We start from the raw sequence: 21,551 nt of genomic DNA on the forward strand, positions 1-21,551 counted from the left end.
ACAAATGTCACACTTGGTACTTTTTGGAATTATTATTCACTTATTCACTAAACCAACATAGAGTCTCATTCTATAGCCCTGCCCTGTATGATGTGTAATGTTGTCTGTCCATCATCAAAATTGAATTGAAATTTTGCTCATGTAGCCAAAAAAATAAATTAATTAATTAAACATTTAAATAATGTCAACTATAAAAAGAAATTACAATTTTACAGGTGAAGAAATTGGATCCCTATAAGCTCATGTTAGATCTGTATGATTCATTAATTTTGCTCATGTAGCCAAAAAAATAAATTAATTAATTAAACATTTAAATAATGTCAACTCATAAAAAAAATTACAATTTTACAGGTGAAGAAATTGGATCCCTATTGTTAGGACCTCCGGTTGCGTGCGACGGCGCCGGGCAGGCGATCGTGCACGGGCGCGGACGGGCGCGCGGGCGGGTGCGCGAGCGCTCTGAACGATGGTTTGCGACACAAGTGCGACGATATGCGGTCAGTTTGCGACGATAAATACAACAAAACTATGCACACCGAAAAATGACAAGTGTCATTCCTCACTTATACGCACATGTTATAAGAGTATACAAAGGTTTTATACGCATTCACATGGGGATAAAATATAACAAAGCCGACATCATAAAATATTATGTGGAGGGCTTCATGACATAAGTTAAGTGGTCGGCCTTAAAGGTGAATAAGCATGATGCAAGCATATAAATAAAACATGTATGGAGCTCATAATCACCAACGATCTTCGCTCATAACTCTCGCATAAGGACAAGGGGAAAAGTGCGTAGTCTTGGAAGGATATGCGCATATCTCATGCGCATAAGAATTAAGGACTTCGTAAGTTGTCTTATGTGAACGGTTACGGTTTGAGGGAGTTCTAGTGTGCGGTTTTATGCAGGATTTGGTAGGGAGGTTGAGTGGCTCGGGTGAGCACTCCTTCTTATGCAAAGGTGCAGGGAATGTTGTAAAAAGGCTGGTTTATGCCTTGTTGTAAAATTATTCTAAGTGTTGGCTTGAAGATTGTCAAGCATCACTTGTATTTGTACTATTGAAGAAAAGCTGTTATAATACATTGTTGGGCAGACTTTCTGGGAGTTGCCCCTCCCTTTGTACTTGATTATTGTTGATGTTCTCAGTTTATTGTACATGGTTAATAATTGAGAATGGTCTTCGCTAAAGTATAAAGGATAATTCTTTATTAGGTCGTAAAAACATAAACTAAGTATGTTCATGTTGAAGTAGGCGTAGTCCACGGGTACTAGTATTGTTAAAAGAAAACATTCGGTGGTGTCGCACCTCGCTACAAGCGGTTGGAAGATCACCGCAGGTGTAGGGGCGTGACAGTTGGTATCAGAGCTCGGTCGGAGCTGGTGAGCAGGGTTGCTCATGACGAAGGTAAAATGGTGAAGCCTGATAGAGCTGAGTTGCTCATGGCGGGTGAACCCGATGCAGATAAGGTTATGGAGAAATCATGGATGAACAGTCTGGGTTTCATCGACTTGATGGTTCATGGCAAGACCATTCAAGCTCTGGTAGACACAGGTGCTACAAATAACTTTATGACGACACGGTTAGCAAAAGAGGCTGGACTGATAATCTCCCCATCAGATATAGAGGTCAAGGCAGTAAACCCTAGAGCTAAGGTGGCAGGTTTGGTACATGATATACCTGTGCAGATGAAAGGCTGGAAGAATCAGTTGGACTTCACAGTGATGGAGATGAACGACTTCGATGTGATACTTGGACAAGATTTCTTGAAGGGCAACAAGGTTATTGCTGTCCCCTTCTGTGATGAAGATGTTGCAGGCATGACTACGATGGAGGATGAACTTGAGGCTGATCAAGTTAAGCCAGGATCGTGCGGTTTGTCAACATGGTTGAATGAGGAGGAGCCTCATGATGATGAACAGGGACTGTCAATTGTTGGAAAGCTTGTTGGGGTTACTTGTGACCTTGTGATGGAAGGTGCAAGGACCCGGGACAAGGGTGGAACTTGATGATCGTTGTGGAAGAATGAGTCATGCTTTAGCCACATGAATTGGCTAAGTGCCCGGCATGACTCATGGACAAGTTGAAGAGGGCACACACTTGTGATGTTTTGGGTGGACTTGTCATGGCCGAGACCAAGAGCAAGTCTTGATGGACACTTTGGTGGAGGAGCTATGATGAAGGGACTCATGACATGATGATGAGATGGTTGGGTGACCGAGTTCACTAAACCGAAAGTTGAAGACTTGGATGGGATGGCCAGATGTTGTGATGTGTCTACTTGGTTGGACTACATGGGAAACTTAGTCATGGACATCAGGTTGGAGACTTGAAGATATGGAGCATGGTAGACCTATGCAAGGACATTGTGTGGAAGCACTTGTAGAGATGTCAAGGGACATCCAAAGAGGAGTGCTAGGGCAGGAATGTTATGCAGGAGGACTTGCTAGTGTGACATGGGGACTTGAGGATGGCACATTGCAGATGATGAAGAGGACTTCATGGACCTGAATGGGGCACATCAAGAGTTGATAATATTGGAGACTTGAGGATGGCACATTGCAGATGATGAAGAGAACTTCATGGACCTGAATGGGGCACATCAAGAGTTGATAAGATTGGAGACTTGAGGATGGCACATTGCAGATGATGAAGAGGACTTCATGGACCTGAATGGGGCACATCGAGAGTTGATAAGATTGAAGACTTGGATGGACTTGTGAGCAGCTATGGAGCATTCCTACTACATGGGGATGGGTTATGGAGCTCATGAGGACATGGGATTGTTGTGACTTAGGGACTTCATGCATGGTGGACTTAAAGATCTAACACATTGAGGAGCTGAGGTCAGGTGACTTTGATGCAGTATGGGATGCATACTTTCAAAGTACATGTATGGGCATGGCTTGGAAGAATGACTTGATGTAGATGATCGATAAGGGGCACTTTGAAGTGATGAAGTTACAATGATGATGCTTTGGTGATACACTTGAGCATGGGTTGAGCCGAGACTCAACGACTTTCTATACATGAGAGCTGATTTGATCAAGGATCATGGGCAGCACATGGATAGGTAAGACAAGTGCATACTTGTTTCTATGAAGACTTGAGGATGGCACATTGCAGATGATGGAGAGGGCTTCATGGACCTGAATGGGGCACATCGAGAGTCGGTTTGATGAGATGATCTCTTCACTTTGGAGGAGACACACACATGGACAACATATTGCAGATGACAGTGGTTCTACATATGTTGCGGTGGTGTTTGCCTTATGTGGAGGAAACAACATCATGGATGATGGTATGTTGTCGAGGACGACAACGACTTCAGGTGGAGGAGAATGTTAGGACCTCCGGTTGCGGGTGCGACGGGCGCCGGGCGGGCGATCGTGCACGGGCGCGGACAGGCGCCGGGCGGGCGATCGTGCACGGCGCGGACGGGCGCGCGGGTGCGCTGAACGACGGTTTGCGACACAAGTGCGACGATATGCGGTCAGCTTGCGACGATAAATACGACAAAACTATGCACACCGAAAAATGACTAAGTGTCATTCCTCACTTATACGCACATGTTATAAGAGTATACGAAGGTTTTATACGCATTCACATGGGGCATAAAATATAACAAAGCCGACATCATAAAATATTATGTGGAGGGCTTCATGACATAAGTTAAGTGGTCGGCCTTAAAGGTGAATAAGCATGATGCAAGCATATAAATAAAACATGTATGGAGCTCATAATCACCAACGATCTTCGCTCATAACTCTCGCATAAGGACAAGGGGAAAAGTGCGTAGTCTTGGAAGGATATGCGCATATCTCATGCGCATAAGAATTAAGGACTTCGTAAGTTGTCTTATGTGAACGGTTACGGTTTGAGGGAGTTCTAGTGTGCGGTTTTATGCAGGATTTGGTAGGGAGGTTGAGTGGCTCAGGTGAACACTCCTTCTTATGCAAAGGTGCAGGGAATGTTGTAAAAAGGCTGGTTTATGCCTTGTTGTAAAATTATTCTAAGTGTTGGCTTGAAGATTGTCAAGCATCACTTGTATTTGTACTATTGAAGAAAAGTTGTTATAATACATTGTTGGGCAGACTTTTTGGGAGTTGCCCCTCCCTTTGTACTTGATTATTGTTGATGTTCTCGGTTTATTGTACATGGTTAATAATTGAGAATGGTCTTCGCTAAAGTATAAAGGATAATGCTTTATTCGGTCGTAAAAACATAAACTAAGTATGTTCATGTTGAAGTAGGCGTAGTCCACGGGTGCTAGTATTGTTAAAAGAAAACATTCGATGGTGCCGCACCTCGCTACAAGCGGTTGGAAGATCACCGCAGGTGTAGGGGCGTGACACCTATAAGCTCATGTTAGATCTGTATGATTCATTTTAATGAACCGGTAGGTTCAAATCATAAAATCTAAAAATTAAAAATAACTATACAAAACATTTAAATAAACTCTAATCATACTTATACTAGGCTCATAAGTTACCTTCCAAAAAAAAATATTTTTTTTTTAATACATCTTCGATCTTTTAGGATACATCAAATATGCATCCTAAGAAATCATGATTTTTCAAACCATAGAATCTGGCTAGATAACCCAATGTTTATAAGGAGAAGTCAACCGTAAATTTTCGACTAACATTGTATTCCAACTGAATTTTTTAAGCTATGATTGCACTGAATTTTTTAAGCTATGATTGCGACTTTTCAACCTTTTCATTTCTTTTATTTTGAACTTTCTGCTAAATTTATTTGTAGGAAATGAGCTGTAAAATGAGCATCTCTACTCAAACACTAACATAATAAAATACTAACATAATAAAATTCATAATTAATATAATTCAAATCCATTCATAATTAATGTAATTCAAATCCATTAATCTATGGATGACAGAGCGACAAGTTTGGGTGATACATGGCATTAGGATTTGGGTCGAAGGGTTCACGCATAGCCTCTCATTATTTCAAGCAGCATGGGAAAGTAAGAGACATGATAAATAGCTTGGCAGTTGCCTTTTTGTTGAGGGTATGGCGTCTCTAGTTGACGGCTCTGGTGCTCTCTGCTCGAAGTGGTGGCAAATATAACGGCAGTGCTGTGTGCCCTGACTTCACGGTGACCCGAATGGTGGCGGCAGTATCGGAGGGTTCCTTCTCTGCAACGGTGTTCTGATCGGAGACATCTAGGTGTGGAGCTTTTCCACCTCTCCCTCCCTCTAGTTTTACGCAGACACACACCTCTTTTTGAAATCTGGATTGCTTCACATATGGATTCTCCCATGAAGTTTAGGTCAGTAGTGTCACTCTCTGTTATCAAGGCAAAATATCTCCTTCGACGTGGTTTATCAAGTGTTTTTTTTCCAATCTTTCATCCACATTAACAAAACTATTTGTGGTTTATGGTCCTCTCGCCTGCGTGGGAAGCTTTTGGGCGGCTTAATTTCATCTTTGGGGGAGTTTACGTCCTCCCAAAGATTTCGGTACCACGGTTTTTGGAAAACGTTTGCAGGAGGTGGTCGATGGGTTTCTTTTCGTATTCCTGAGTCCACTCCTATATGGGGTTACATGGTTTCCTTTCTGTGAGAATGAATGCTTGTTTTAATTTTTACCTTCGATATTTAGTGTCAAGGTTTTTGTTCGATATCTGGTGTCAAAATTTTGTTTGAACTCAGCGATAAGCCTATTTAAAAAAACTACCTACATGTAGATTGGGTTTGGGTTTAGGTGGTTGTGTGGGTTTAGTTTCTTCAAATTTTATAGGGAGGAGAGATTGGATTTAGGTGGCTCTGTGAATTTTATAGGGAGGAGAGATTGGGTTTAGGTGGTTGTGTGGGTTCAGTTTCTTCGATTTCTATAGAGGGGGATTTTATGGGGAGGACGGATTGAGAATAGATTGGGTTTAGGTGGTTGTGTGGGTTTAGTTTCAATTTAAGATTGAGTATAAAGGAGGGATGGAGAATAGATTAGGTTTAGGTGGTTGTGTGGGTTTAGATTCAATTTAAGATTGGGTTTAGGTAGGTTCAAATTTTATAGGAAGGAGGGAACGAGAATAAAAAGAATTAAAACTATTTCAAAAGAGTGTTTGGACCCAGCCCACAAGTCTAATGATATCATTCATATCATTCCAAACTTAATGATAACAGTCTAATGATATCATTCATATCATTCCAAACTTAATGATAACTTATAAATTTTTAGTAATGGAAAAATATAGCCCTGGAATTACTCCCCACATTTCCACTAGCAATGCATTAAAGAAATCGCGTGCATGTGATACAACCCCACGCATTTTAAAACGGTTATTTGTGCAGAGATTCCAACGGCAGTGTTTCCAATGAGTTCACTCTTTATGTTATAGACATTGTGAAAATATATGCTCTTTGGAATTTTTGGGTCATATTTCTCATAGCTTTTCTGTGCAGTGTTTTGCTATATATTCACTTTGTAGGTTATAAACATTGTGAAAATATATACGCGAATGTTATATACATTGTGAAAATATATGCACGTATATTTTTCAGGTCATATTTCTCATAGTTTTTCCGTGCAGAGATTCCAATCCCCGTGTTTCCAATGGGTTCACTCTGTTATGTTATATAGATTGTGAAAATACATTCACATAAATTTTCCAGGCAATATTTCTCATAGTTGATAGTAGAAATACTAATATTTCTCATAGTTGATAGTATACATACTTTTTCAAGTTGTTGCCTCAACTAAACTTCTGAGAAATCTATATTGATAGAGAACCAAAAAAAATGCACATTTTCAGTGTACATATGATTATCTGTTAAACTTTTATCGGGAAAGTTTAACTTAATTTAGAGTTACAATTTTATATCTCAATGCATTAACACATTTTTATATCTCAATGCATTAACGCTGATTGTTCACAACACAATATTCAAGTATTTCATAGTAACAACAAATTTTAATTTACAAAGACTAAATTAAAACCAATCCCTTATTTAATATTAATGGGTATAAAATCATATATTGAAACTGCCTAAAAATATATCTATACAATCTCTTAAGCAATCAAGAAACAAACATGTAGAGATTAATATTTCCCCACCAAACATGTAGGGATCTATAATCTTTTATCTAATGTTAATGGGTATAAAGCCATGCATTGAAACTGCCTAAAAATACACCTACACAATCTCCTAAACAATCAAGAAACAAACATGTAGAGATTAATATTTCCCCACCAAACATGTAGGGATCTATAATCCCTTATCTGATGTTAATGGGTATAAAGCCATGCATTGAAACTGCCTAAAAATACACCTACACAATCTCCTAAACAACCAAGAAACAAACATGTAGACATTAATATTTCCCCACCAAACATGTAGGGATCTATAATCTATAATTGTAGAGAATACAACACATTCAACAATTTCTCACTTGTAAAATACTTTACAACAAAACCCAATAGTGACAAACTCAAATGCTTGGGGCAACAAAGCCCATTGATTCCCTACAATGTGAACACTTTTCAATACTTACAAATAGTATCAAAAACCCGACAACATTTTTCAATATGTCAAATTTTCTCCAAGAAGCTCGCCTTCAAAATGGCACTACCCTACAGTTTCCTTTATAGAATAATAATGTAGAGATCTATAATCCTTTATCTAATATTAATGGGTATAAAACCATGTATTGAAACTGCCTAAAAATACACCTACACAATCTCCTAAACAATCAAGAAACAAACATGTAGAGATTAATATTTCCCCACCAAACATGTAGGGATCTATAATCCTTTTTCTAATGTTAATGGGTATAAAGTCATGCATTGAAACTGCCTAAAAATACACCTACACAATCCCCTAAACGATCAAGAAACAAACATGTAGAGATTAATATTTCCCCACCAAACATGTAGGGATCTATAATCCCTTATCTGATGTTAATGGGTATAAAGCCATGCATTGAAACTGCCTAAAAATACAACTACACAATCAAGAAACAAACATGTAGAGACTAATATTTCCCCCCAAACATGTAGGGATCTATAATCTATAATTGTAGACAATACAACACATCCAACAATTTTTCACTTGTAGAATTCTTTGCAACAAAACCCAATAGTGACAAACTCAAATGCTTGGGGCAACAATGCCCATTGATTCCCTACACTGTGAACACTTTTCAATACTTACAAATAGTATCAAAAACCCGACAACTTTTTTCAATATGTCAAACTTTCTCCAAGAAGCCTGCCTTTAAAATGGCACTACCTTACAATATGATTTGTCTTCACATGACAAGTAGGGTTTTTTTTCCTATATTTACAAAAAAAAAAAAATCACTTTGACACTTGTTGTATATATTACTTTTTGTATGAACTCTGCAACTATATAGCATCCTTAGCATGAGAGAATTTTGTTATTGATAATGCAACTACATGCATATTGCTCATCTAACTTCTCGCTTAATCAAATAAGTTAAACACATATATCTCCAGATATTCTAGAATTAAGAGCTCCAACCCAAGGTACACCTTTGTTGATCTATTCCTTCATTCAATCAAAAAATATTTTGTAACAAATCACATAAAAGTGCCACACAAATATTTGAATATCCTTTTTACCATTGTCCAATGTTCCTTCCTTGGTTTTGATATATATCTATTTAAAACTCTCACTGTATAGGAAATCTCTAGCCTAGCACAAAGCAAACGTACACCAACTTTCTAACATCCCATAACATACATCAACTTTCCAAAATCACTCATATAAGAAACACAAAACATGTGCTCATCCTTTTGTGTCTTGAAACATTACATGATAGATAACTTTATAACTATAAAAATATGAGCTTTGGTTGATTTACATTCTTACACATTGCAATATTCTCTCAACGTACATATTTCCTTTGAGTTAATAGAAGTATCTATTTACACTATCTTTTTGATTGATTTACATTCTTACATCTTAGGAGTATCTATTTACAGCATCTTTTTTATTGATTTACATTCTTACATCATATTTCTTTTGACTTAATAAGAGTATCTATATACAATATCTTTTTGATTGATTTACATTCTTACAAATTGCAATATTGTCTCAACCTACATATTTCCTTTGAGTCAAAAGGCTATGTTTTTTATTTGTGTGTTCAAAATAAAACTTGCAACACCAAAAACCATCCTATCAAACTTAAAAGACAACTAAAATAAATATCTCCGTCATATCAAACTCAAAAGACAATTGAAATAAATATTAAAAAACAATTAAAATGAATATCTTTGATGGTTTCCTTCGTATTTTAAATTATCATCAACATATAACACCACTTAAACAAATTGGTAATCACTTTACTTAAAATATACCTAATAATCAATGTGCTTCTTCAAAATCCAAAATCCAAATATCAAAAAATAGGTATCAAACGTTTGATATCACAATTTTAGATTTTTTCACCTAAAAAGATAGTCTTCATCTTGCAAACCCACTCTTTTCATTTCCCTATAAAACCTTCAAAAATGTTTCCTAATTTTTCTTAATATGATATTCAAATCCATTTTTGTTACAATAGAAAAAAAATAGAAAAAATACTAGAACAAATTCTATCTCACTAAGAACATTCATTTTCTACCAGCCAAACTTCATAATTCTTCAGCATTGAACTTCCTCTTGAACACCCATTTGACACCCACTGGTAACCAATTCTAACGAAATCTCATGCCTATTTTTGTCCGAAACCTTTATTTCTTCCACCACAACTTTCTTTTAAAGATTAATTTGCTTTGAATCGACTACATCCTTGAACTATATCTCTAACCATGTTAAAATCATCCAAAAATAGCAAATAAAACTAAAGGCAAAACAAAAGTCAAAGAAGAGGGGCATATCTTTCTAATTACTTTGTTTCTTGAGTCAATCTCCTAGTTGCTTAATCTCCTCACACTAGGGTATGAGGTTCTTCTCTTCGACTTTATTTTCTTATGTTGAATCAAAGAATTCATCCTCCCATAAAAACTACATTTATGTGATTATAGCAAATAAAACTAAAGGCAAAACAAAAGTCAAAGAAGAAGGGCATATTTTTCTAATTACTTTATTTCTTGAGTCAATCTCCTCGTTGTTTAATCTCCTCACACTAGGGTATGAGGTTCTTCTCTTCGACTTTATCTTCTTATGTTGAATCAAAGAATTCATCCTCCCCAAAAGCTACATTTATATGATTTTTAATTATTGGTTATTCTTTTTATGTGAATTTTTTTATTGATTATTCTCCAGGATTAGGAGTACTTCTCACTCCCTAAAAATTCAACTCGACTATAAACAATCTTCTTTGTTAACAAGATCCCAAGCTTCTATTGTTTTACACCATATTTGTAACCAAACTTCTCTTCCTTATTTTCCAGTGAACTTTTCTCTGAACTTTTCTCCTTTATAACATGCACTTTGGAATCACAACCAAGCACTTAGAAATCACAACCAAAAACTCAGATGTTTGAAAGGAGCCTTTTAGGTGCTTTGTGAGGTTTTATCAAACAGCAGTAATGTAAGTGATCATTTTTCTCAATAACATGGAGTATCCAATGTCTCTAACCAAAACTCTTACACTGTTTTTGCATCACTAAACATACTTATTGTTTTTTCCATCAGTGTTTTGTTCAATATTTCTTCAACTTTACTCTAAAGAAAGGCATATGGAGTTTGTATTTTTTCATTTATATTGTTTTGTTCAATATTTCTTCAGCTTTACTCTAAAGAAAGGCATATGGAGTCGTATTTTTTCATTTATACTGTTCTGCATTGTTTAAAGAACTCAATTCATTTGATATATATTACTCTCCACTACTATATTAACATCTTTATTTTCTTCTATATTCATTTTTCCAAAAAAGAATTTACGATAAACTTCATTTTTCTATCAAAAAGAAATATATTCATGTAAACCTCAAGAGATCATCTATAAATAAAACCTAATATTAGTTACCAAATAATTAAACAAGCTCAAGTTGAAAAACATCACTATGTATCCACTACAAAATCCCTTAGAAGGGAATGCCTTATGTTCTTGTTTACCTTATTTACCATAAAATCAATGCTCATATAAATCAAAATCTACACCAACCTAAAAAAAAAAAAAAAAAAACCATTTTGAATACTCAAAAAATCAATACCCTGGTTAAATCAAACAAATACTATAACATCTTAAAACAAAATAATAACACACTTAAACACATTCCCACATATTAAACCTAAAATTTACCAAAAAAAAAATCATTATCAGGTTCAATCAAACCAATGCTTATAAAAAACTTAAAACAAAGTAATAACACATTCCAATCATTATCAGGTTCAATCAAACCAATACTTATAAAAACTTCAAACAAAATAATAACACATTCCCAAGTATTAGACCTAAAATTTACCCAGAAACCATTAATTGGAAAAGCCAACCTATCCAATATTTGAATATTAAGCAGCGTCTATTAACCGTAATCTATTTACTATAACGATACTACAACCATAATCCTTTAAATTACATCGCATCGCAAAGGTATAAAACCATTGAAGGAGGCCTCAAAAAAGACACCTCCAATGACTTTCAAAAATAGAAACGTGTCAAAAAGTTTAATTCATACTTTAAAAAAATCAACACAATTAACATATATTAGGAAACTTTTTTGTGACTTACAAACCTTTGAATCTACGTCAATATTCAAAGACATGGACAGTTGATGCTTTCTGAAAAATATTCCATGCCCCTTGCAAAGTTCAAATACAAAATAGGGCAATCCTTACAAAATAGGGCAATCCTCTCTATATCCTAGAAAAGATATATCTCAAGAAATGATATAACAGAGTTTAAGACTAGTGAATATTATTTTGTTGATTCTAGCACAACGTGTCAAAAAGTTTAATTCATACTTTAAAAAAATCAACACAATTAACATATATTAGGAAACTTTTTTGTGACTTACAAACGTTTGAATCTATGTCAATATTCAAAGACATGGACAGTTGATGCTTTCTGAAAAATATTCCATGCCCCTTGCAAAGTTCAAATACAAAATAGGGCAATCCTTACAAAATAGGGCAATCCTCTCTATATCCTAGAAAACATATATCTCAAGAAATGATATAACAGAGTTTAAGACTAGTGAATATTATTTTGTTGATTCTAGCACAAGGGTTTGGTATACAAAACTAACATAATCTAAGGGTTTAATCATATTATAAAAACATTCTAAAGTACACCTAGTTATGAAACATGCTCTTCTTGAAAATCGTTGATCTTTATTCTTGTACAAGGTTTTGGTGCAAGTAACATAATCTTAAGGGCTTAAGCATACCAGAAACACTTTTGGAAGTAACATAATCCTAGGGTTTAAGCATACCAGAAACAATTTTCAAAGTAAAAATCAACATCTTTATGGCTTTAAACTCAATATGTACAAGTAACAGACCGTTTTTTTAACATTTAAATGGTCTATTGCAAAACCCTTCAGCCCCAGTGCCAGCACTGAGCAGTAGGGCTGCTGAAGCAAACTACTTATCCAGGGATGTTTTTTATTGTATAGTAGAAAACCTGTATGTCTTTATTTCTGTAAAGGCCAAAAATATGTTTAAACAAAATGTGAACCTCCGCTGAAAGCTCCAACCAAAATATGTTTAAAAAAATGTTAGCCTCCACTGCAAGCTCGAACCAAAATATGTTTTAAGAAAATGTGATCGTCCACTGAAAGCTCGGTGATCTTAGTTAAGAAAAAGAACATTAAGCTACATTAATAGAAATTTGGTGCCCAGAACAACTAGAATTGAAGACGGGCACTGCACATATTCTTTGTCGAAACAAATATATGGGAAACAACTATTTACTCTATACCGTCCTCCATCCGCACCCGAACTCTATTAGTAACTAACATCAAGTGTTTCCTTCATAATTGTTGTCGACACTTTTATATTTAAGGTGTTCAATAAACGCAAACATCACATAATTGTATTTAAGGTGTTCAATAAACGCAAACATCACATAATTGTCAATATTTATGAGTATTTCTTCAACTGACACGAAAGCAAGTCAACACTAAAAAGTGTTTATGATGCCCATCTTATTGGAAATCCCATGTGTTTTCAAGAAGTGAAAACTCCATGTTAACAAAACCATGTCACAAGACTCGAATTTTTATGGTTGTCATTTAATCAATCTAACAATCTTAAAAAATTATTACTCTAAATCAATGGCAGTAACTCTTTAGTCTCCATAGAGGGGAGAGTATAATTGGGTTTCACTGGAAAATATTTGACTAATTAATTTAGGCAGGCTTAATGAATATTTTCCAGCGTGATAAGAACCAAACAGTGAACACTAAAAAGTGTCTATGATGCCCAGGTTATTGGAAATCCCGTTTGTTTTCAAATAGTTAAAACTCCATGTTAACAAAACCAGGTCATAAGACTCGAATTTTTATGGTTGCCATTTGATCAATCTAACAATCTTAAAAAAATATTATTCTCTAAATCAGTAGCATGAACTCTTTAGTCTCCATAGAGGCGAGAGTATAATTAGGTTTCCCTGGAAAATCTTTGACTAATTAATTTAGGCAGGCTCACTAAATATTTTCCAGCGTGATAAGAGCCAAACAGTGCTCGAAATTTTGAAGGCTCAATAAATATTTTCCAGCTGAAGTTTTGAAGGCTCAATAAATATTTTCCAGCGTGATAACAGCCAAACAGTGCCCGCTGAAGTTTTGCAGGCTCAACAAATATTTTCCAGCGTGATAACAGCCCAACAGTGCCCGCTGAAGTTTTGAAGGCTCAATAAATATTTTCCAGCGTGATAGCAGCCCAACTCTGCCTGATAAAGCAAAACACCTACTTTTAGCAGCATATCTAAATGCTGCTCCAAATACGGAAACAGAAACCACGATCTAGAATGGATATGATCGACAAACTAGCCTGCCTCTCCCGAGTCCCAACAGAGCCATAGAACTTATTCCTTCATTGACGGAATCAAAACCTCACCAGAATACAAATTTTGGTAGTTTTAAGAGAGTAGTCTTTAAGTGTGATTTTTCTTATTCTTTCATTTACACAATCAAAACCTCACCAGATAGTAGTTTTAAGAGTGTAGTTTTTAAGTAGTTTTAAGAGAGTAGTTTTTAAGTGTGATACTACTTAAGACAGTAGTCTTTAAGTGTGATTTTTTGGAGTTTCTAGTGAATTTCTGACTGGAATCCCGTAAAAAAAATTGTGGTCAAATCTTGATTTGTGTTGTTTAAACTGGTTTTTTGACTGCATATATGGATTCAGCGCCTTGCATATATGGATTCAGCACCTCCAAATCCATTAGGGCACTTCGATTGTAAAGAATTCACCTGTCAAACTTGTGATTTCAATAAATCCCTACCAGATTCAAGACAAATTAAATATCAGAAAATAAACCAGAAATTTTTCCAAAAAATCACAAACTTGTAATTTCAATAAATCCCTACCAAATTCAAGACAAATTAAATCAGAAAATAAACCAGAAATTTTTCCAAAAAATCACACTTAAACATACTCGATTTTACATAGTTTGCCTCAAAATTACGGTACCGTTATTCCTTCGTTGACCCCATCAAAACGTCACCAGAATACAAATTTTAAATAGTTTGCCTCAAAGTTACTGTACCGTTCTTATGGCTCAGAACAAGAGTTGAAAATAACAATCAGCTTATCCTCCAAGGATAGTAATTGAACACATATTAACAAGTCCGGAAAGAAAGGGTGTGGCTTTAAATGTATCTATCGAAGGATGATCAACCTCGTTAATCAAGATATATTGAAAATAAAGCAAATTTCCTCAAGCGTGGCCTTCAGGATCAGATGATTATGAGCACCCATCACAGAGCATTCTCCCCATTAACATCCTCAACTTCTTCGTACTCTGGAAAAGAGTCCCTGGACGAGCTTCTTTTAATGAAGCAAAATCTTATACTCGGTAAAAAACATAAAATGTTTTATTATGTGGTGATGACATGATGTGTTTATGCCCATCTCGCAAGGAAGACTACCATAAAAGTCACTGAACTTGACTGTAAGTTGTGTCCGAATGTGCACAAGGAATAGATTGAGTCTAATAGCAAGACAGAGAATCACAGAATAGTAGTCGGATTTGGTCTTTGCCAGAACTGGAGATTATCATGGCCCCATTATTTCGCCAAACATATATGGGAGGGGCCAGTTTCGCCCAATTTAGCCACAAAGAAATCAACTTTCAATTATCAAAACAAATCTTAATTTCTTTCATGCGAAGCATTAGCATCGAGATGAAGTCCCCGCTTTTAAACACTTCACCTAAAACTTTTTAGGTCAAGGGAAGCAACTCAACTAGCCTCTTCTCTTCTTTCTTGACCATATATCCAGATCTGTCCTTCCTTTATAAATTCATTTTCCCATTGCATATCGATAAATAAAAACTGATCATACCCTGGTCAGAAAGTCGATTGCAGTTCTGCAGTGACACAATCAATTATGGGTATCAACAAGATCTTTGCAGAGGTGCTTTTGCGCACGGTTTATATTCTAAAATAATTTGGCTGGTATTTCAATAGATTGATATATAATTCTCACTTTTCCAAAACTAAGACAGTACAGTGACGCAACAATGTGTCAGGTAACATGATGAGCCTTACAAGGTTCAGACCATTCAATACAAGCACACACAGATAACATTTAAACCTGAAAAGTTCAGACTTCACTAACTGCTTTCTATCAATATGAGTCAGACAAAAAGCACATCCCTCGGTTAGTAGTTATCCTTTGAGATAAATTTGCTTCCTTGATACTTCTTTGCAACCTGAAATCAGGAAAGGCTGCTCTATTTAGGAAGGGAAAAGGTTCCTTTTCTAGTTTCCAAGGTATACATTCATTCCTTGCCAAGCTAAGTTCCCCATTAATAAATACTCCGATCACCTTGGTAATAAAAGGGGTCTGGTGTGGTATGATGTTACATAGTCACCGAGCATACTGGATATTCAACTGGAGAATGATATTCACTCACAAAGTGGGAGATACCCAGCCTGGATTGTCACAGAATGACACAGAGAGAGGTGAATCTTGTTGCCACCCATCGAAGTGGTTGGCAATTTAGGATCTTAAAGGCTTAATCTTCCATGGACAAACTAATCTGTGTATATTTTAAATCATTCATATACAAAAAAATGTACAAACTAATCTGTGTATATTTTAAATCATTCATATACAAAAATAGTATAATTCTTTATAAGATGCCTCCATGAGATTCATGTATGGTAAAATGATCTTAAAGTACACAAGTTTTTGTATCCTCACCTTCCTTTTGCAGGATATGTTGCTATACCGCAGAGCCTCATATGTTTTATAACTCAAAACCTCAACCATCCGATGTTAGTCATTCTGACAATGACATTTATATCTCGTAGCACTGTTTAAAAGAAAGCATCCGATGTTGGTCATTCAGACAATGACATTTATATCTCGTAGCACTGTTTAAAAGAAAGCATCCAATGTTAGTCATTCTGACAATGAAATTTATATCTCGTAGCACTGTTTAAAAGAAAGCATCTGATGTTAGTCATTCTGACAATGACATTTATATCTAGTAGCATTCATCTAGTAGCACTGTTTAAAAGAAAGCATCTGATGTTAGTCATTCTGACAATGACATTTATATCTAGTAGCACTCTTTAAAAGGTGGTAGCTGTCATTTATATCTAGTAGCACTTTCTTTAAAAGAATTTTTAAATAGTAACGCTTTTTAAAAGAAAGTTATCTGGATTGGCCATGATTTTAAAATTGGATAATAATAATAATACATTTATATCTAGTAGCACTCTTTAAAAGAATAGTAACACTTTTTAAAAAAAAGCTATCTGGATTGGCCATGACTTTAAAATTAGATAATAATAATAATACATTTCTATTAAGTTTATGTAAAAACCAAATAATAATAATAATAAATATACAAATTACAATGCATATATTTATATTAACTTTATGTAAAAATCCAAGTTTATGCATAAAAAATCTCCAAAGTGGGGGAGGGGGAAGGGGAAGGGGAAGGGGAGAACAACACAAAAAGGACAATGAGGGAATAAGATAAATCCCTTGAAAATCATCGTTCAAGATGGTTTCACTCTGGTTTGTTCCTTCTGCTTCTGAACAAAAATATGTAAGATAAAATTTTGTCACTGGGAGAGTAAGGCATGGTCACGAGCACCTATTTTCCATCCACTCTTGCTCCCACTGTTCCTGATGTTTTAGTAAATATTAAAACGTTATGATTTATCAGATAAGATATACATGACAACAAGGGATATGCAAACTTGCATCCAAAATCCTAACAACGTTAATTCTAAATAGAAATTAGTTAAATCAAAAGAAAGAAGCCAACACCAAATGACCAAAAAGATGGCTACGGTGCATACTCGTGTATTCAGTAATCCACACATAAACAGAAGGAATGTTAAAATTCAACCATGTGCCTACAGATGTTATTTGTTGCAGAATGACATATTGTAAGCATTGTTATGGAAAAAAAACGCATAGCAATTTTTTATGCCTAAGGTCTCGGGTGAAGACTACACCCTTATATCCAGGGGAGAAACGGCAGATGATTAAGTGCTCACCCCCGAAACCCTGGGGGTGAAACTTTGTTACAAGTTTTTCCAAAACAAGTGCTTACAATATCATCAATTTCTTCATATAAAATAAGCAAGACTGTAGTGAATGGCAGCACTCAAAAAACACGCATCCTAGGTACAAAAACTTATCACATTCAGGAGGCCATCACTGATAAGTGCCTCTTGTGGTGTCTCTGTCAGCCCTTACAGGAAATAATCATCTTTTCTCCACGAAATGAAACTATTGATCTTTTGTCCAAGAACAGTTATTTCAAGCGCATTTTCACAATATTTCAGAAGTAATAATAGATTTCGATGACAAACCTTGCCCACAAATAACGCAGTACTAGGACCTCATCTGAAAGAAGTATGCACCCCACAATTTAACGTGGCACGCTACTAGGAGCTGCATTTTGAGCCAAAATACTTCACAAGTCACAACTTAACAACAAAGGTTACAAAATACATAAAAAGGAAGATTACGAAGCTACACCCGCAGGTCCAAGTACTTGTTCTTTAGGAGTCTCTGTCCATCCAGACTCAACACTACCATTCAACCCATCATCCACAAAATCCCCAACTCTCTTAATTTTAAGTTCTCGAGGAGGGACAGGGTATTCTCCAGAAAAGCAGGCATCACAGAATGTTGGAGCCTCATGCGCCAACAGTTTCCTAAGCCTCTCGAGTGGCAAGAAAGCAAGTGAATCTGCACCGATAAACTTCCTGGTGTCATCAATGCTAAACCTATTGGAAATCAGCTCTTCCCTGCTGGGTGTATCAACACCATAGTAACAAGAGCCTATAATAGGAGGACTAGCAATTCTCATGTGAACTTCTTTAGCCCCTGCTCCTTTAATCAGCCTCACAATCTTGGACGAAGTTGTGCCCCTCACAATTGAATCATCGACCACAACCACCCTCTTGCCCTCCAAGACCGCCTTCACCGGTGCAAGCTTCAGCTTCACTCCAAAATCCCTAATCTTCTGAGAAGGCTCTATAAACGTTCTCCCCACATAGTGACTCCTAATCAGGCCCTGTTGGAAAGGCACATTTGCCTTGGCAGCATAACCAAGCGCAGCGACAACCCCTGAGTCTGGCACCGCAATGACTACATCACAATCCACTGGAGCTTCATCAGCGAGGATCTCACCGATAGTATACCTGGAATGATAAACCGATCGCCCGAAGACGAGCGAATTCGGCAAAGAAAAATAAATATGCTCAAAAATACAGGCTTTCCTCTGCTGATGAGGCAGTAAACACAGAGAACTTATCCCATCCTTGTCCACCACGACGACCTCCCCGGGATTCACTTCTCTCTCATACTTCGCCTCAATGAGATCCAGTGCACAGGTCTCGGAGGCGAAAACAACAGCCCCATTCTTCCTCCTCCCCATGACCAGGGGCCTAAAGCCATACGGATCCCTGACAGCCACCAATTTATCCACAGAAAGGAAAACCATAGAATAAGCCCCCTCTAACTGCTCGCATGCATTGACAATCCGCTGCAAAAACGGCCTAGCTTTCGATATAGCAATCAAGTGAAGCACAACCTCTGTATCGGAAGAAGTATTGAAGATCGAACCATTTTCTTCAAGCCTAGCCCGAAGGGTCTGATAGTTAACTAAATTCCCATTATGCGCAACACCAAGAGAGCCAAACTTATAGCCGGCCACAAATGGCTGGACATTTTTAAGCATAGAAGAACCAGCAGTAGAGTACCTCACATGACCGATGGCTGAGTTCCCCGGGAGCTTGTTGAGCTTGGACTCGTCGAAAACATCAGCAACGAGGCCCACGCCGGTTATGGTATGCAAAACCCCATCGGTCGCGGTTACGATTCCTGCCCCCTCCTGACCACGGTGCTGCAGGGCGTGCAGGGCTAAATAACAGAGCCGTGCCGCCTCCGGATCGCCATAAATTCCCACCACGCCACACTCTTCCTTTATAACATCGTCTGAATAGAAGTCATCATTTTCTTCTTCTTGGGGAAAAAATTGCGAAATCGGGCTTCCTGCATGGGCTCTGGGGGCTATTGTAGGGATTTTAGAGGGGAAATTTTTGTGGGTATTGGGGACATGCGACGAGCATACAGAACTGCAGAGACAGTGAGCTGGGAGGAAACTGTCCGAATGCAGACCTGTGCGGTTTTGGGGATAATGTTGCAGAGGACCTGTAGGGTTTTGGAGTGTATTTGAGCAGAGCTTTGGAGCGCAGCAAAGAATACTACATGCTGCCATTTTTCAAATAATTAGTGGATGGGATTCATGGCGTTTTAGTGTTGGGTTTTGGGTAAACTCCAGGTGATTTTGATAGATTTGACGGTCAGGGTGTGTTTCTGGTGGAGAGGAGATAGAAGAGAAGGCAGGAATCGCAGAACACGGATGGGACAGTTTGATACTGATCTGGAGGTGGAAGCTCGTTACTCCATCCTTTCCTCGACAATGGCTTTTTGATTGCCACCTCCGCGTCGGTTTATCTCTTGGGTATTATGACACGCTCCGTCACTGATCGCAACATGCACTCGAATGTTGACGTTCGGATGTGAAACACTTGTTGTATTTCTGGTATAGCGGTCGATTGCAATCCAAATGGCAAAAGGATTCATTCATTTATTTCACTTCCTTCTTTTCTCACGCATTTTTTTTACGGTTGTTGGTGAGGAGGATCATAGTTGGTTCGTTCGTTCGTGTTTCTAACAATTTTATGGCTTTTGGTGAGGAGGATCAATGGATCAATACTTCCAATGCCTCCAATAGGAGGCTTTTGGTGAGGAGGATCAATACTTCCAATGCCTCCAATCCGTGGAGGTAACCTCTTTGGCTAGGTTCAAATTTTAAATAAGAAATTTGAAAGCTTAACGTTAACGTTAAGGTCTTGATTTTAAGTTGACGTTTTCAATTTCATGTTAACTATCGCTTGCCTTCTATTACACTTAGCTTTGCAAATTGTGAGGTTCCGACTTGTATTTAATCTTCGCAATGGCCAATTCTCTTAGATTTCATAATTGTTGCTCAAAGGTGTTGAACTACCAGTGAAAAGAGTTTTTCACCAATTACCAAGTTCAATTCTATAAGGGTTTCTAGCCTCTAAGTTTGTCATGAGGTAACAGGTAGTGGTTAAATGGGTAAGGTTTACATTACATTTCTCATGCACAGATAAATAGATCAAAACTTACTCTCTTGTCATCTTTGAAAGCAAAAAACTATTTGCTATGATGATATTTTTTTGTCACAAGGACATAGCTCAAATGGTAAGGTGTTTGTTTGTTAACTGCCCCACCTAGATTCAAAGCCTACTAGTAGTGTATTGGTCAATAATGATCACATTGGATTGAAGTGTCTTGACTAAGAGTGTAGGCACTACTCCACTGGGATGTCTAGACTCTAAGCAAAGTCACTTGTGGGTCTTTGCATATATCCTACGGGTTTAGTTGCAATAAGTGGGTTTAATCTTGAGTCTAACGCAACTCATTTTGTCCAATCACCAAACCCCTAGTATTAAAATAAAACAATTTCATGGTTATGCAATGGTTTAGACTAGGGCTATAAAATAACGTATGGAATAATATGTAGATAATAATCATCCATAAATCCTTATATAAGTTTTGTTTATGATGTTAGGAATGGAGTTAGGAGACAAATGTGGATTTGAGTTGTAGAATATTTTGTCATATTGTGTAGATAATACTTGCAAGTCAACAATGATTCATAATTCATGATATTTCCTATGAGCGAGGTAGATCCCCATCATCCTTTCCCTCCTTGAGGCTCCAAGAGGTTATGAGTTAAAGGCTAATATGATCCAGGTGGATATTGGTGGCCACCCGCCTATTCCACTTGGACCTCTACCATTATTTCTTTCAGTTTCCTTAATTGTAGCACAACTTACTATTTTTGGCCATTTTTTGGGTCCTAAACTTCTGAAACCGT

At 36.9% G+C, this 21,551-nt stretch overlaps 1 protein-coding gene and 1 long non-coding RNA gene across 2 annotated transcripts; both read right to left on the reverse strand.

Moving 5' to 3' along the window:
* Window positions 1-14,508: 14,508 nt before the first annotated feature.
* Window positions 14,509-16,755, reverse strand: LOC149250948 (uncharacterized). The gene is made up of 2 exons (XR_016265962.1): window positions 16,310-16,755; window positions 14,509-15,470 (listed from the first exon to the last, which is right to left on the reverse strand). It is a non-coding gene; the product is annotated as an uncharacterized LOC149250948 (long non-coding RNA).
* An 855-nt stretch (window positions 16,756-17,610) lies between these two features.
* Window positions 17,611-20,145, reverse strand: LOC149250949 (amidophosphoribosyltransferase, chloroplastic-like). The gene has a single exon (XM_089459292.1). It carries the CDS (start codon window positions 19,857-19,859, stop codon window positions 18,099-18,101), a length of 1,761 nt encoding a protein of 586 aa, XP_089315418.1. The 5' UTR covers window positions 19,860-20,145; the 3' UTR covers window positions 17,611-18,098.
* Between the last annotated feature and the right edge of the window lie 1,406 nt (window positions 20,146-21,551).

This window comes from Pinus tabuliformis, chromosome 7 (genome assembly GCF_031772625.1).
Source record: "Pinus tabuliformis cultivar Carrire ecotype Pingquan chromosome 7, CPIR1, whole genome shotgun sequence".
Lineage (NCBI taxonomy): Eukaryota > Viridiplantae > Streptophyta > Pinopsida > Pinales > Pinaceae > Pinus > Pinus tabuliformis.

Coding starts and splice junctions, on each gene's coding strand:
- LOC149250949 (XM_089459292.1), bottom strand. CDS start 19,859: ATGGCAGCATGTAGTATTCTTTGCTGCGCTCCAAAGCTCTGCTCAAAT.